The sequence below is a fragment of the Rhagoletis zephyria genome, unplaced genomic scaffold (assembly GCF_001687245.7).
Source record: "Rhagoletis zephyria isolate East Lansing unplaced genomic scaffold, Rhagoletis_zephyria_1.1 Rzeph_scaffold_00014, whole genome shotgun sequence".
NCBI lineage: Eukaryota > Metazoa > Arthropoda > Insecta > Diptera > Tephritidae > Rhagoletis > Rhagoletis zephyria.
The window spans coordinates 209,280-224,375 of record NW_016157098.1 but is presented as its reverse complement, the minus strand read 5'-3'; the positions used below and the strand labels follow the sequence as shown (position 1 = coordinate 224,375).

The following is a 15,096-nucleotide window of genomic DNA, read 5'->3' as shown; positions in this document are numbered from 1 at the left end:
AAACATGAGTGAATTTAACCCCTACTTGGCTTCTTATATTTTTAGTAACTAATCTTTGTATATGGACCACACTAAAAGCTCCTGTTCATATAAAAATTCGTTCGTGTCCTACCCGTGACAAACGTTGTCCCACGCGTGACAGAGGAATTTGGGATTTTTTGTATAATAAAGCCATCATTTTTTTGTAGTTTTTGCTTTGTTTGTGTTCCTGGTTCTTTGTTTTATTATAAGACATCAAGTTCATACAGAAAAGTGAAATAAATTCGCAGAGTTTCCGTAAAATATATCTGCTCCAAAAAGCAGGTTCTTTTTGTCCCATCCGTGAGAGAAGATATAAATCAGATTTTTTCCATATAAAAGTAATTTGGAACTTTTTTCGTATTTTGTAAAAACTCGTATAATAGTCAATCAGGTGCAGCTTTATCAAAATGTAGAATTGTTGACTACTTTATACTTAAATTTAAACAAGAAAGAAAATTTTTTCTGTACAAGTATCCAACCCGTGACAGTGGAATCGCCCAGAAGAAAACTTTTAAAAATAACAGGTTCTGTGCCAAATTGCCTTGTAATATGTTCTTCTATATTGGCAGTATCTACAAGTGCAGTCAGCATTAAAGTACAGATGTATAAAAAAAGAAAGGGAAAACCGAGTAATCGTATTCATAAAATTACACTTGAATTCAAAACAAATCGCAGTGGCGGAACGTTAAAAGAAAATTACAGGGAATTTTCAGTTTAAATTTAACTTCATGAATTTCATAATAAATAAAATTATCGAAATGTCGCACTGACTCTTTTTATGTGAAAAAAGAGATTAATTAAATAAAATAGCTTTACATGCGTATTTTGGTACGCAGTTAATTTGCACAAATTATAACTAAAAATCTTGCGATTCTAATAAAACTTTCTTGGCTTTTTTTAAATTTTTTTTTCAGAATGTTTGGACTTTGGATTTACATAGTTTTTGTTAGATAATGAGCTCTACTTTTATTAAAAAAAATGGCGAAAAAAAATTTCAAATGCACATTGCGAATATTATATGAAGATCACTACAATTTTTAATAAGTTAATATTGTTATTTATTCTATTTTACCGGAATAGTGAGTGAATCTTTATTCAGTTTGAGTTAAACATTCTAAAATAATAATTTGGTAATCATTTTAAAAATTTAAAATTTTTTTGATTTCCTGGTAGCTTTAGAATAAAATTCTAACACTTCTTCATAAAGTTTCAGTTTTTATAAGCAAACTTCGTCAAAAAAGGGGTATAACCACCCCCTAAGTAAAAGAACCCCCTTCCAATTTATTTTCAAGCGCTACTGAGGATACGTCAAATTCGCTTGAATGTGCGCATTGTCACATATATTCACAGATACTAATCCATGGAAAACCTGCGCATGCGCAAAACGTACATTTGGCTCAAAACATCTCCCTTTGATTGCTGAATCCAAACACATTGCGCAGATAGGTTGCTGAAAATATGGAAGTATTAAATATATGGAATAAAAGGGTGCTGCATAGGTGTACATGGCGTATAAGTAACAGTATTTCCTGCTCATTTCTCATATAAAAAATCTTTGCGCATTTTCATTTGACCACTCATTACTTCTTTATTTATCCATCGATTTGCTTCATTAGTAACTTGATTTGTTTGTAAAGGAACGGGCTTTCAGAACTGCAAGAATGTTACAGTGAATCTGGTAGTTTTTAATTTTTCTCCTGGTTAAATTTGATTTTTTATTTTGTTTATCAAAAAAAACTGGTATAATATATTAATTTGGCAGAAACTATCAGTCCTATCGGAAAGTAATGTATTATGGAAAATTTTGTTAGCTTTCATTTACCGTATTCCATTTTCCGTTTATTAAAGTGGTTCATGAGCGGGGCCGAAAAGTTTAAACTTTACTTGGAATTGCTTATTTTGCTTATTCAGGGTTTCCAAGCTTAATTTCAAAGATCATGCTTATTTTGCTTATTTCAATGTATAAAGCTAGGTACGAACCTTTTAAGAAAACGGTTAAGAAATAAATTTCTATTATTTCGTGTGTGTGAAAGGTTGTGTCTAAGCAGTTTTGGCATCTTATATTTTACAGCCTCTCACTTTTCCTTACGAAATAATAAAACGGGCATATATTTCTGTTCAAAACAAAGGTGCCTTGTACTCTTCACAGACAAACTTAAACATACCATAGTAGAAATCGTAGCAAATTTCTTAAGAACTGTGTACTGCTTTGGCTAAATAAATTTTGCTTGACCATTTCTTGGACGTTTTTTTATTCGTCGAGCTAAAGAAATTTTTACAAATAATAACATAAAACCAGGTTAAATTCAATTATATTTCTGTTTGGATACAAATTTTAAAAATTTGATTGAAGAGATTAAAAATGATTTATCTCAAATGGAGAATAACGAATATTTAAAAAAATTTCAACGACCAGCGCAGATCTGTGTTATTTGAGTATATAAAGCAACACTTGATTGCTCATTGTAATCAATCCTTGAAACACAGTGAATAAAAAAAAACATCAAAATGCACTTAAATTTTGTTCTTTTGCGAGCATATTTGCAAGCATATTTACCAATGTTTTAGTGCTTATCTAAGCGCTTAAAATTAATTTTTCCTTGTTTATTTTCTTCGGCGCTGTTCATGAGATATAAGTGACTAAGTGGAACCACGTTTTGTTTTAAGCTGAATAACGGTAAATTGAAAATATCTCGAAAACGTATTCATAGAATAAAAAATTAACTTGATTTTTGGAATCAGCGGGCGCTTCTACATTGGATAATGGCGTTTGGAGAACAAAAATCAAATTAAAATTTGTGATCCAGTGTAATCAACCCTTTGAATTTACCTAAAAAAATTCTTCTAAACAAAAAACTTTGCATCTTACAAATTTATTTGAAAAAAATGGGGCGTTCACAAAAAAAAACTAAACGATTTAATTTTTAAAACAAGGATTCAACTTTTTAATTAGCATCTCCTTGGGCTACATATGTACATTCTTAAAAATCAAAAAGTGTTTTTAGATCCTTTTTATTTCAAGAAGAATGCTTATGACTGCCCTCATTTAGGTTTTCACCAGTTTTTCTGATGAATGATGGACTAACTGCCTACACATATGAGTTTTTTGAAGTTTAGTATTGGCCTTTTATTTATGACATTACTTTTGGACCACTTTTCATATTTTAGGTGATTTCAAAACCTTTTAACTAGAACTTAATAACCTTGAATCGAATTAGTCACTGTAAGTAGTGTGTACATATGTACATATATATTTATAAAAGTAAATAATGCATTGACTTCCCGAACTACATTAGTTTTCGGGATTTCTTTTCATATTATCAGCAACATTTTTGCTATATAATTATTATATAATTACTTCAATTCAGAGGCATGTACAGTACATATGCATATATATTCAAATGTATTGTACATGTTGAATTATTTAGGCGAGAGGATAGTAAATATTATTAAATTTTATAGAAATAACAAATAAATTAAAAATATGTATTAAATTTAATCATTCCATAACCAGTAATAACGCTTATATAAACGTAAGTCTTGCGGGATAGTTGCAGATAGAGAACTAGAAAATTGAACGGATCTTCTGTAAAATAAAACTCCTTGATGCTATGAGCCAAGTCCATGCAATAAAACATAACCGATTTATAAGCAAATAAACAAAACAAGCGCAGACACACAATTTTATTGTGCTGTTACAAATTGGGAGCCAAAAACCAAAAAAAAAACGTCATAACAACAGAACACTACAATTGAACAACAATATCACCAACACCACCAAAAACAATTAATCGGCGAACATGATCCTCACCACCACCACCACAACCGCTTCCGCCAATAATACATGTACATATGTATGTATGTATCTATGACAACAATAATATAAAAAAAATTAAAAACAAAAAAACACGAAATGGAAAAATAATTTTAGAATTTTCATGTTAACGAATCAATTGTATGTACATTTCCATATACTTAGTAAATAACATTTGAAACTTACATATATACATTTTTTTATTTATTATGTTTACGTCTTGTGAGGTCCCAAACTCGTCCTTCTTTGTTTTGAATGGAATTGGCACATGGACATACAGTCAATCAATAAAGTTTATGTAGGTAGTTACGAGGAGTTTTTACAACTGTTTTATAAATACTTTATTTTTCACTAATTCTTCGCTCATTTTCTGCATGCAACGGATGCTCGAATTCGTTTTTATATACAAGAAAATATGCTTCAGCGTCAACAAAAAAATCATAAAACTTATGGCTATGTCAAATTCAATGGCACATTTTGTCAAATTAATGAAAGCGCTTGCCATTCGGTGCCGTTGGCATCTATTGTCAATCTATGACAAAAGTTTTAGTAACAAAATGGCAACTCAGTGAAAACACCACAACTTGTGCTTATCAATCAAAATATTGTCAAATGGCATCACAAATCAAATTGACAACCAGTTGACATTTTCCCGCATTTTTTAAGAATAAACATACAAAGCAGTAGTGGGATACTAATTGTGCTATTTTTGCAAGAATTTGGTAAAAGTTTATTGTTCTTTTAATAAAAACTATATCTGCTGTTTGAATTGTAATACTTTAATTACAAGTAATGGAAGAAAGCCACGAAATCATCGCATCTGCATCCCAAGATAGCAGCCCAGCAAAGAAGAGAACACGGAAACTCGAAGAAAAATGGACAAGCGCGGAGACGGAGAAATTGATCGAGCACATACAGCTAAGAGAAGGAACCTGGAATATTCTTACTACATACTTATAAAGATCGACATTTACTGGAAGGAGATAGCTGGCGAAATGCAGATGGCACCGTCCGAAATAAAAAACAAGTGCAACAGTTTGCGTTGCTCCTTCCGGGTATGTATGCACTTAGTGATAGAACGATACGAGTACCGAGTACAGAATATCGATACTTTCCATGAGTACTGCGTAGTATCGAGAACTTTTTTTTTAAATTTTTTTTTTAATTACCCAATAAATATTGTGGCGAACGTTCGAATATTAACTTCAATATCCAATATGAATGTTATGAAAATGAACATAAAGCTCATTTACTTCAATACTGTCATAATTTAAAAAGCCGAAAAACCGAGAAAGACGCCTTTAAAGTTTTTAATTCACATATCGTCACCCTCATGCCAGAAGCATGAATGTGCAAATTTATCAGTTTTGCGTTATTGGGTTGGCTTGGTTAATATTTGGATGTTCTATGTTATACCAAAACCCAGAATACCATGCCTACACAAGAATGATGGAATACAAGATTGCTCCGATCAAGCTGAGAGCAACTGGGTGTGACGTCACATTATTATGAGAATGAGAGTGTAAAAAATAACTTTGAAGAAGAAGAGGAAGAAGAGAACAAGTGGTGCGAAATAGTGATGTAAACCTAGTGTGAATTGTGCCTACTCTTCAGCTTCTTAAATTTGAAAGTACATTCGGTACAAGCACATTATTTTAGGTACATTTGGAAGGTAGTAAATTATAGTTTCATGTATGTCCAAAAATTGTTATGGTACAGAAGGAAGATGTAGTCCACCAACTATCAAAAATATATGCACAAAAAATACATGTTTACTGTTTAGGTACAAATTTTAAGCAAATAGGTACAATATGAAATTTTAATATTCATCACTAGTGCGAAAAAATGATAATGTGGCGTCAGAGAAAGGGTGGATGCTGTCGAATCGAGAAAGAGAGGATTAGCAGTCCGCGGAAGGCTCCAGCTTTGTTTCGCTGCATCGTGATGCGTCACGGAAAGTAAATATTTTACAATTTCAATTGAATAAATGCAGAGTTAAGTTTCGCAAACAAAAAAAATCTTTCAAACTTGATTTCCCAAAATTTTCATTTTTACACATGTTTATGGTATACGGGCGACCAGTGGCGTAGCCAGGGGAGCGGATTGGGGGGATAGATCCGCCCCCCCCTTCGCCAACAAAGCACTATTTTTTTACTTTCGATTTAATAACACAATACCATTTTATTCTTCTGATTTGTAATTTTTTTATTTCATACTAATGGCAAATTAATTTTTATAAATATTTGAGATTATCGATTATTGGATTATGCATGTAAATATTAAGCTCCGAAAAGCCTATTTAAGACCGTCTGAAAAGCCTAGTGTATTTTTGCACGTTGGGCCGGTTTCCGGTTTCGAGCTAAATATCTACACATTGGTCTACCAGAAATACAAGAGAGTTTAAAGTAATAGTAAACAGAGAGTAATAACAGTTTTCTCGGTCTGAAAATGCTGTTATAAAATTCCACTTCCTTTTCTCTCCCGTCCATAAAGAGCCGGAAGGTATGACTGAAGAGCATTCATGATATTTATTAAGACAAACCAAGAATGATATAATACAAGATTGCGCCGATTGCAGCACAATTCGTGAGAGTAATTTTGGCGTGAGGTCACCGTAGAGTTTACAACTGAGAGCGGCAAATAATACTGCTCTCTAGTGATGTGCTGAATTGTCGGTACCTCATACTTAAAAAAGGTTTCGGTACCCAATACTTCTTTATCGGTACCCGGTACTGTTAACGACAAGTTTCGGATCGATATCACACTTATTGACGTAAAAATATTTCATATCATACGTCAACAAAACCGATACCGATTCGAAAATTGTCGCTGACTGGTTACAGAATCTGCCTACAAAAATGATATCGTCCGATTCAGCTGGAACAAAAATGCTTCAAACAAGTAAGAGTTTCTCTGTATTATGGCCTCGAACCGACATATATACATCTTTCGTTTGAATCAGTATTAAAAGCTCTATTGGCTCCTACATTCGGGTGTAGATAGGCGAGTCTCCCCTGAACCGTTTTTTTCATATTTTTGGCCTATGTGCGCTTTTATTCGAAACCTAAATGTTTCGGTCCCGAGTGTCGAGAGTATTGGATACTTAAAAGTATTGACTCAGCACATCACTACTGCTGTCATCTCGACTGTGACGTCAGCAAAACAGCTGATTCTGTCAAATTCAGTGAGAGCCGATTAGCGGTATTGCCATCACCGCCACCTTCTGTATTCTCTCCACCGTGAAGACAAACCCTACTTCCAGAAGGGAATGCGCAATTTCTTTGAAACCTAAAATTTATAGAAGTGCATCTATAACTTTGCTTGAAGAAATTTTATAGATGTCTAAAAGTTTAAATTTGTAGGGGATTTGCACTAATCACGAAATGGAAGAGAAACCCGCATAAAAGAAGAGGCTTATAAAAATATATATATATATATATATGCATGTAGAGCGTGAAAAAGGCCTTAATTCAGAGCTTTATAAAACCCTTGTACAGTCTACGAGCAAACCTATTGTCCTTCTCACTTAGACAAAAAATATATAACGGTAAAAATGCCTCATATATGTATGAAAGAATACACATGGGCGACGCCTCTAGCTATTGTGGGTCTCACCTTAAAATTATCGCAGATTTTTTTTCATGGCCCCTCTTCCCAAAATCCTGGCTACGACACGGCGGGCGACAATATGTATACTCCCATACTAATAATTAATACATATTTTGTTCTGGTATGCTACTGGTAATTTACACAGTTATGAAAGTTTTACACAACCTAGAAGAAAATGTAGCGGTCATTTCAGCATTGGCTTCGGGTAAAAATGTTTAAATAATTGAAAAACGAATATCTTGCCTCCCCTTTGATAATGAATGGTGGAAGAGGATGGTCATCTGACTCGACAACTTGGCCACTTTCCAGCATAAGGCAGCCGTCGTTAACCCATCTATTCTACCTTCGTTGTGAATTCGAAATCCAGCCCATTCTTGAAGAAAATTTTTATGAAAGAGATTTTATCTTTCCAATAGAGAATGGGCTTCAACACATTTTCTTCTGGTCTTCTACATTTGCTTTTCATTTTCAAAGTAAAGTTATTAATAAATACATGTACCCGTCCAACAATTATAAAATATTCGTTTTTAAAAACTTGAAAAAAACCTTTTGCTATAAACATTTAATTTACGCATGTAAAAATAATCTTATTGGAAGTTTATTCCAATAACTCCTTTACAATTTACTAATAGGAAGGGGTGAAAAAAGCAAAGCAATCTGATTTTTGTTTGCTTTTTGCGTTTCCTTTGAGAATACTTGGAAGTACAAGTATTATCGATACTTTTTGCAAATATGAGTACTGGTATCGATACTTTTTTAGAGTATTCCATATGAGTACTACTATCGATACTTTTCTAAAAAGTTCTATCACTATATCCACTTTCCGAGACATTTCATATTTCATTGTTTAAATGCATACATGCTATTACAGACAACTTTTAACAAAATGAATTCAACAAAGAGTGGACAAGGAGCTTCTACCAAGCCACCACCACAGATCTGCCATTTGTTAAAGTTTCTAGAGCCGACTTTGCGATTGGAGGCACCAACAATTTCAAATTTATCAGAGGTATGTATGCATAATTTACTGAATATTATGTTCTATTGCATTATTAATTTGGTTTCCTTGTAGGACTTGGGTACTTTGGATACCATTGATGAAAATGAGAACACTCAGACACCAACCATTGTTGCCAAACGACGGCGTAATGACGATTAATCGTATACTAAAGTAGTGGAACGCGGACATAGGCAGTTTCATTACGGCAAATGGACGTGATTGGCACACAAAGTTTCCTGCATTAGCTGTCGAATTTAAGACAGAAGTATATAAACTTGTACTGAGATTCCAAGAGAAGGAGAAGAAGAAATGCAATTTTAATAATATTATTTTTTTAAGTAATGCATACATATTTATGTATGTATAGACAAACATACATATCGTCCCGTTTCTGCCTTAACCTCGTATCTGCAAAAGAGGTATTTTAGAGAGTGTAAGAAAAAATGCTTAATTTCTTCCCCTAGGATACAATAAACGCATTTTTTTACTTAATATTTCTGGTTCCACTAACAGTAGTGGGAACCCTCATTAATTCTTTGTTCTATTTTCAAATAGTGTGACGCTTAAACAGCTGTTATAAGTGGTAATATTTATTTTCCCAAAAATTGTAGATACGTGGTTAAGGCAGAAACGGGACGATATGTACTTACAAAATATGTGCAAAGTGTAGGGAATAAATAACTCGCACTTCGGATTTTGAAAGTATATTTACGGTCCTTACGTTTCCTTTTATAGTCGTTTGTGTTTTTAAAAATATTTACAAGTAATCGTTCCAATATTGTGTGCAAGTAAAAGTACATAATTACGGCTGTCTTCTTAAACACATTAATTCAAAGCATCATTATATTGCATTTCTAAATCATTGCGAAGTAAAGTTCAATAAGCGGAACCATGCAGAAATACCAATTTTAAATAAAGTTGCACAATTTGGATACTTTAATCTCATTTGATGTGGAAATAAAAAGAGACTGATGCTTTCCATTGATGCGTTTAATAATACAGCCATACTGATGTATTGGTACTTAAAATTTTTACTTAAACTACAAAAAGATTACTTGCAGTTACTTTTAAAAGCACAAACGAAAAATTTTGTTATATCGTCGCTCGAATAAAGAAACAGTGTAAATGACACATACACTATTATTCGATAATTGCACCATTGGATAGACAATCCTTTAATCTATTAGCAAAATCTTTAGTTTTCTTAAATATCTCTTTGGCTCACTAATTTATTCCCGAAAAAAGAAATTGTATTTGTATGATTTGTAATGGTTTATAAAAACTTTCAATTCGTTTTTCTCAAAACTATACTTTTCATGTTACACTATTTCATTATTCCAGCGACGATATAATATGCACTTTTTCCAAACTAATTGTAATCACCGTAGTTATACCTTCATAATCCGAAGTGGGAGTATTTTTGTAAGAACCAAAGCACTTTTTGTAAGTACCAAAGCACTGGAACTTATGTAATGGTCCTGATCACGATATGTGCGTTAATATGTACATATGTGTGCTGCCAGGTACATACATATGTATACAAATGACAGCTCCACTTTTGATATTTGAGAGTTTTGTTGAGTAAATTGAGTGAAAAATAATATCTAAACGACATGTTGACCAGCTTTTACTATTTTTTTTTTGTTTGTTTCATGTTTATTATTATTTTTTTTATTAATATACAGTTAATTATCTACAAAAAACCTTAAGTCCAAATTTCAAACTTTGTAGAAAAATTAGAGAAGTTCAAAAAATGTTTACAACAAAAACAAATTTTTCTTAGGAATTTTTGGAAAATTTCCAAGTATGCAGCTTTATAGGCCATTAAATTCTAGCTTAAAAAAGTTTCAAGCGTCTAGAACTCGCGTTGATTTTAGATATTTTTTCCGGTGGTATTATTTTCCGCTATAAAACAAATAATAATTGTTGAACATGCATACTTTGTATGGAGAAGATTCTTGATACCCTCAGCAAAAAGATGATCAAAAATCAACGCGAATTATTAGCCACTTCAAACTTGCACTTTATTGAGCTAGAATTTAATGGGCTATAAAACTGCATACTTTTTTGTATTTTATATATTTTTATAGAAATTCTTAATAAAAAGTTTGGTTTCTTTGTACCAATTTGTTGAATTTTTCTAATTTTTCTACAAAGTTTGAAATTTGGACTTATGGTTTTTGTTAGGTAATTAGCCGTATTTTTATAAAACACATAATAATCATGAAACAAACAAAAGAAAAATAGTAAAAACTGGTCAAAATGTCATGTAGCTATTATTTTTCACATGACTGTATATATATATATGTATATGAAATGTTTAATGCACAATATGTACATACCTGCCTTGCCAACAGCAATAAAACTAAATTTGAATTAAACAATACTAAACCGTTGAAATAAAATGCGTTCATTTCTATTGTATTTAAATTTTTATTTATTACATTTTCAGTTTTGAAAACATGTATTATGTATGTAAGTTTTACTGGAAAATACAAATTCCCAAATGTGCATACCAATTATACATACATACATAGATATGGGCAGATCCAGCACCACTAACATTATGTAAATATATAGTTTTAGACAAATTAATATTATTAATTTTTTATAAAAGTATGGTTCACTACCTGACAAAGCCATATACATAAATCCGAATTTCAAACATTATACAAAAATTTTGGTATGCAGTTTTATAGCTTATTAAAAATTTATGCATCTTCTTCCCAACAAATAAAATTTTACCATACTTCGTATGAAATAATATACTTGATGCCGTCAGCAAATAACTATAAAAAATCAACGGGATAATTTGGCAACTTAAAGCTTGAACTTTATTATACTAAACTTTAATAGTCTAGTCTAGTATTTATAATTATAGCATTGTCACATTAAGTTAAATTTTTGGCAAATAAAATTAAACTCTGGGCAAACGGATTTAAACTTTCAGCAAATAGATTCATGTAAACCTTGGGTAAATAAATTTAAACTTTAACAAATTAAAATGGATTGGTGAAATCAAAAATTCGAAAATCAAATTTTCACTTAAATGAATCTGGTGAAACTGGCTGTAAGTCCGTTTGCCCAGAGTTTAATTTTATTTGCCAAAAGTATAACTTAATATGGTAATGCTATAAAAACCTTGGAATTGTGATGACAAGTTTGTGAAATTGCTCTAATTTTTGTATACAGTTTGATATTTGGATTTATGGGATTATGTTAGATGATGAGCTATACTTTTACAAAAAGATAATGAACATTCAAAAAAAATAACAAACAGGCTGTACATTAGGGGGGATCCAAAAATGCATGTGAAAAAGTGGAATTTGTATGCTCTCACCCCCTAGCATTGTTCTATACCGGAAAAATATACCCATATTTTTTATTTTCATATCAGAAAATATTTAGAGATCGCTTAAAGCGCTCAAAGTTTTCCATATATTTTATATGGGAAAAAACAACTTTTTGTAGAAATGGTATAGAATTCTTAAAAATTAATATTTTGCGATCGGAAAACTCTGTTTCTCTGCATAAGATTCCCAATAATAATAGCCAATTGTTTTTTACCATTTTTCATAGTATCTATATCCAAAAACCCAGACAAATGCAATGCGTTGGCCAATAAAAAATCGTTAGTATTGAAAAATGTTTAAATAAACAATTTGTTATTATTATTGAAAGTTTCCTGAAGAGAACCAGAGTTTTCGGATCGAGAAATACTGATTTTCAACAATTCTATACTATATCTACGAAAATTTGTTTCTTTACTTACTTGTTTTGGACCACCCTACTGTACTTGCATGTAAACTCAAGTGTTTTTATAATATCTACTAGCTGTACCCTGCCACGCTTTGCTGTGGCATATTTCTGTTATATGGACGATAAATTATTAACGAAACAAAGCATACGTTTCATATGTGTTTGGTTATGTAATAAGTACTCGTGTGCACACAATATTTGTTATTTTTCCTTTCTCTGCATAGATATCAAGGATATCTGGTTTGCCGACACAGGAACACGCAACATCTGAGAAGCAATCCGCATCTAAATCTAAACCATACTTTTCCAAAGTTCGACCTGGAGCATTATTGATTGTGATTCCGAATGTCAATCGAATTGGGAATTCAAATCTTTTAAATTGAATCATCATCATTAAATGGAATCATGGGAATTCTTCACCTTTGAAAGGCCACGTTAAAATCTTTTCTTACATTACGTTCTTCATCAATTTCTTAACTGCGAGTCGCATTCCGTTGCAGAGTTTTCGCTGATTAATATTCCGCAACATGATAACTGTCAAACCTATTTTTAATTTCAGTATGTGAGGTCTCCCTGGAAGATTAATCGAGTTCAAAAATTTCGTTGGATGGTCTTTTTCCACAACGGTGTTTATCGACGTATATGCTATTTCCTCACGTTGAATGCTGGATTGAATAACATTAGTGGTATTCACCACAGTGAGCAAGTGGTCTGGCAGTCTAGTAAAAGAGCTGATCAGCTCAAGCAACGACTGTTGTCAATACCACTATTATTTAGTTGATAGGCCTCCTTATTCTTCGCAGCAAGAATAGCCCGTTCACTGAGCCAATCGTGATTCCTAAAATTAATTTTCTTAATAAAGAAACATTCTTTCGATCAGTTCTCCTTTCGATGTTTCTAATTTACAAAAATTATCAGGCCATAAAATTCGTCTTAATCTCTCATTGACTGGCAGCTTTGCGTTCCCAATGTCCAGTTATTGTCGCGCGAATACTTCAGCTGCAGTGTATGTATGTTCGTCTTGTCGCAATGTTGACTATTTCAGGCAAGCATTTATCTCTCGTGTTAATCGAGAAACTACAGACAATGTTTTCGTAAAATCTCCTGCGAGCAATATCCCGAATGGTTGAACGTTTCCACGCAAATCCCGCAACAATGGATCAAAAGCCTCAAACGATTTTTTATGTGCCATGGTGCACTCATCCCAAACAATGAATTTAATTTTTTGGTAAACTTTTTTCATACCGGATGCTCTGGAAATATTGCACGTGGGAGTTTCGATGATTTATATGTTCAATGGCAGCTAAAGAGCTGAATTGGCAATGTTTCCACCTGGTAATAATGTCGCAGCAATTCCAGACGAAGCGATGGCTAAGGTAATGTAATTTTTTGATCGAACCGTTGCCAGAATCCATCTGATAAGGAATATTTTGCTAGTTCCTCCTGGCGCATCCAAGAAAATGGTCCCCCAACTCCGTCATTTATCATTTGCATATTCTTCTTCTACTTTGGCTTTGTAACCGTCTAAGCCATTTTGGCCGAGCTCCACAAAGAACGCCAGTCATTTCTCTCTGTGCCAACTTGGTCTCTCCATTGCCATGGGTGCTTCCTATTCGTCTGCTACCACCATCGGCTTGCGAGTTGAATTCTTTTACACCTGAAACTTCGGTTCCTATTGAACGACATGTCTAAGCCAGCGGAGCCGCTCTATATTCATTCGCTGCACTATGTACATTTAGTTGTAAAGCTCATACAACTCATCGTTCCATCGTCTACGGTAACATCGTCGCCCATGCGTAGAAGCCTGTATATCTTCCGTAAGATCTTTCTCTCGGATACTCCAAGAGCCGCCTCATAAAATGTTGTCATTGTCTAAGCTCCTGCGGCATATAACAGCTCGGGCATGATGAGTGACTTATAGAGTGCGGTTTTTGTACGTCGAGAAAGGACTTTACTCCCCAATTGCATACTCAGTCCAAAGCAGCACCTGTTGCCAAGAGTAATTCTGCGTGGGTTTTCCATGCTGATATTTTTATCGGTGATAGTGCTGGTTCCCTAGTAAATGAAATTCTCCACTTTCCCGAAATTATAACTGTCAACAGTGACGTGGGTTCCAAGGCGCGAACGCGGTGACTGGAGATACTTCGTCTTGTCCTCGTTTACCACCAGGCGCATTCGCTTTGCTTCCTTATCCAGCTTGGAAAAGGCAGAAGAGACTTCGCTATTTTTGTTACCGTTGATGTCGATGTCATCGGCACACGCCAGAAACTACACGCCCTTGTAAAAAAAAGATTCCTTCATGGTTCAGTTCTGCAGCTCTTATTATCTTAACATTTGCATCATGCGATCGTAAATGCTCTTCTGCTTTCGCTTTAATTTGGGAATCCTTGATTGGGAATAGGAGTTCACAATAGTAATGATAATCATAATCATAATAATATTATCTCATGTTATTCAAAATTTCTTTACTCGCAATATACGTAGTAGGCCTTGGCGACCCCAAACGAAATTGCTTACGATTAAAAGTTGACTGATTTATAATGCTAGGGAATGGTGTCAACAATTTTATGTTTTCATTAAGTATTTCTTAAACAGCTTTCATGCGATAGTTTTTTGTTTTCGGTACTCTTTTATCATTTTGTTATTTGTTTCAGTAGTTTTTAGCCGACTTCAAAAAAAAGGAGAAGGTTATCAATTCGTCGGATTTTTTTTTATGCATGTTACCGCATAACTTTGGACCACGTCAACCGATTTCCAGGTGATCCCATACTAATTTGGTTTAGATCCGATCATTGTTTCATGAAAAAATTAACGGTACTATTACACTTTTATATGAGAATTGGAGTCGGTGTGTTGTTTGCTTAAAAATTACTTGTTTATGAATTTTTTACAT

General features: G+C 33.1%; 2 protein-coding genes across 2 annotated transcripts in view; both read left to right on the top strand.

Annotated features, from left to right (window-relative positions):
• Cadps (calcium-dependent secretion activator 1) overlaps window positions 1–4,680 on the top strand; it is a 390,371-nt gene extending 385,691 nt beyond the window's left edge. The window contains exon 23 of the mRNA XM_017612228.1: window positions 4,626–4,680. Within this exon, the coding sequence (XP_017467717.1) occupies window positions 4,626–4,628 (3 nt within the window). The 3' untranslated portion in view covers window positions 4,629–4,680. The remainder of the gene's footprint in view (window positions 1–4,625) is intronic.
• Window positions 4,635–8,810, top strand: LOC108360128 (uncharacterized). The gene is made up of 3 exons (XM_017612310.1): window positions 4,635–4,890; window positions 8,316–8,453; window positions 8,517–8,810. Exons 1-3 carry the CDS (start codon window positions 4,711–4,713, stop codon window positions 8,601–8,603), a joined length of 405 nt encoding a protein of 134 aa, XP_017467799.1. The 5' UTR covers window positions 4,635–4,710; the 3' UTR covers window positions 8,604–8,810.
• The last annotated feature ends 6,286 nt before the right edge of the window (window positions 8,811–15,096 follow it).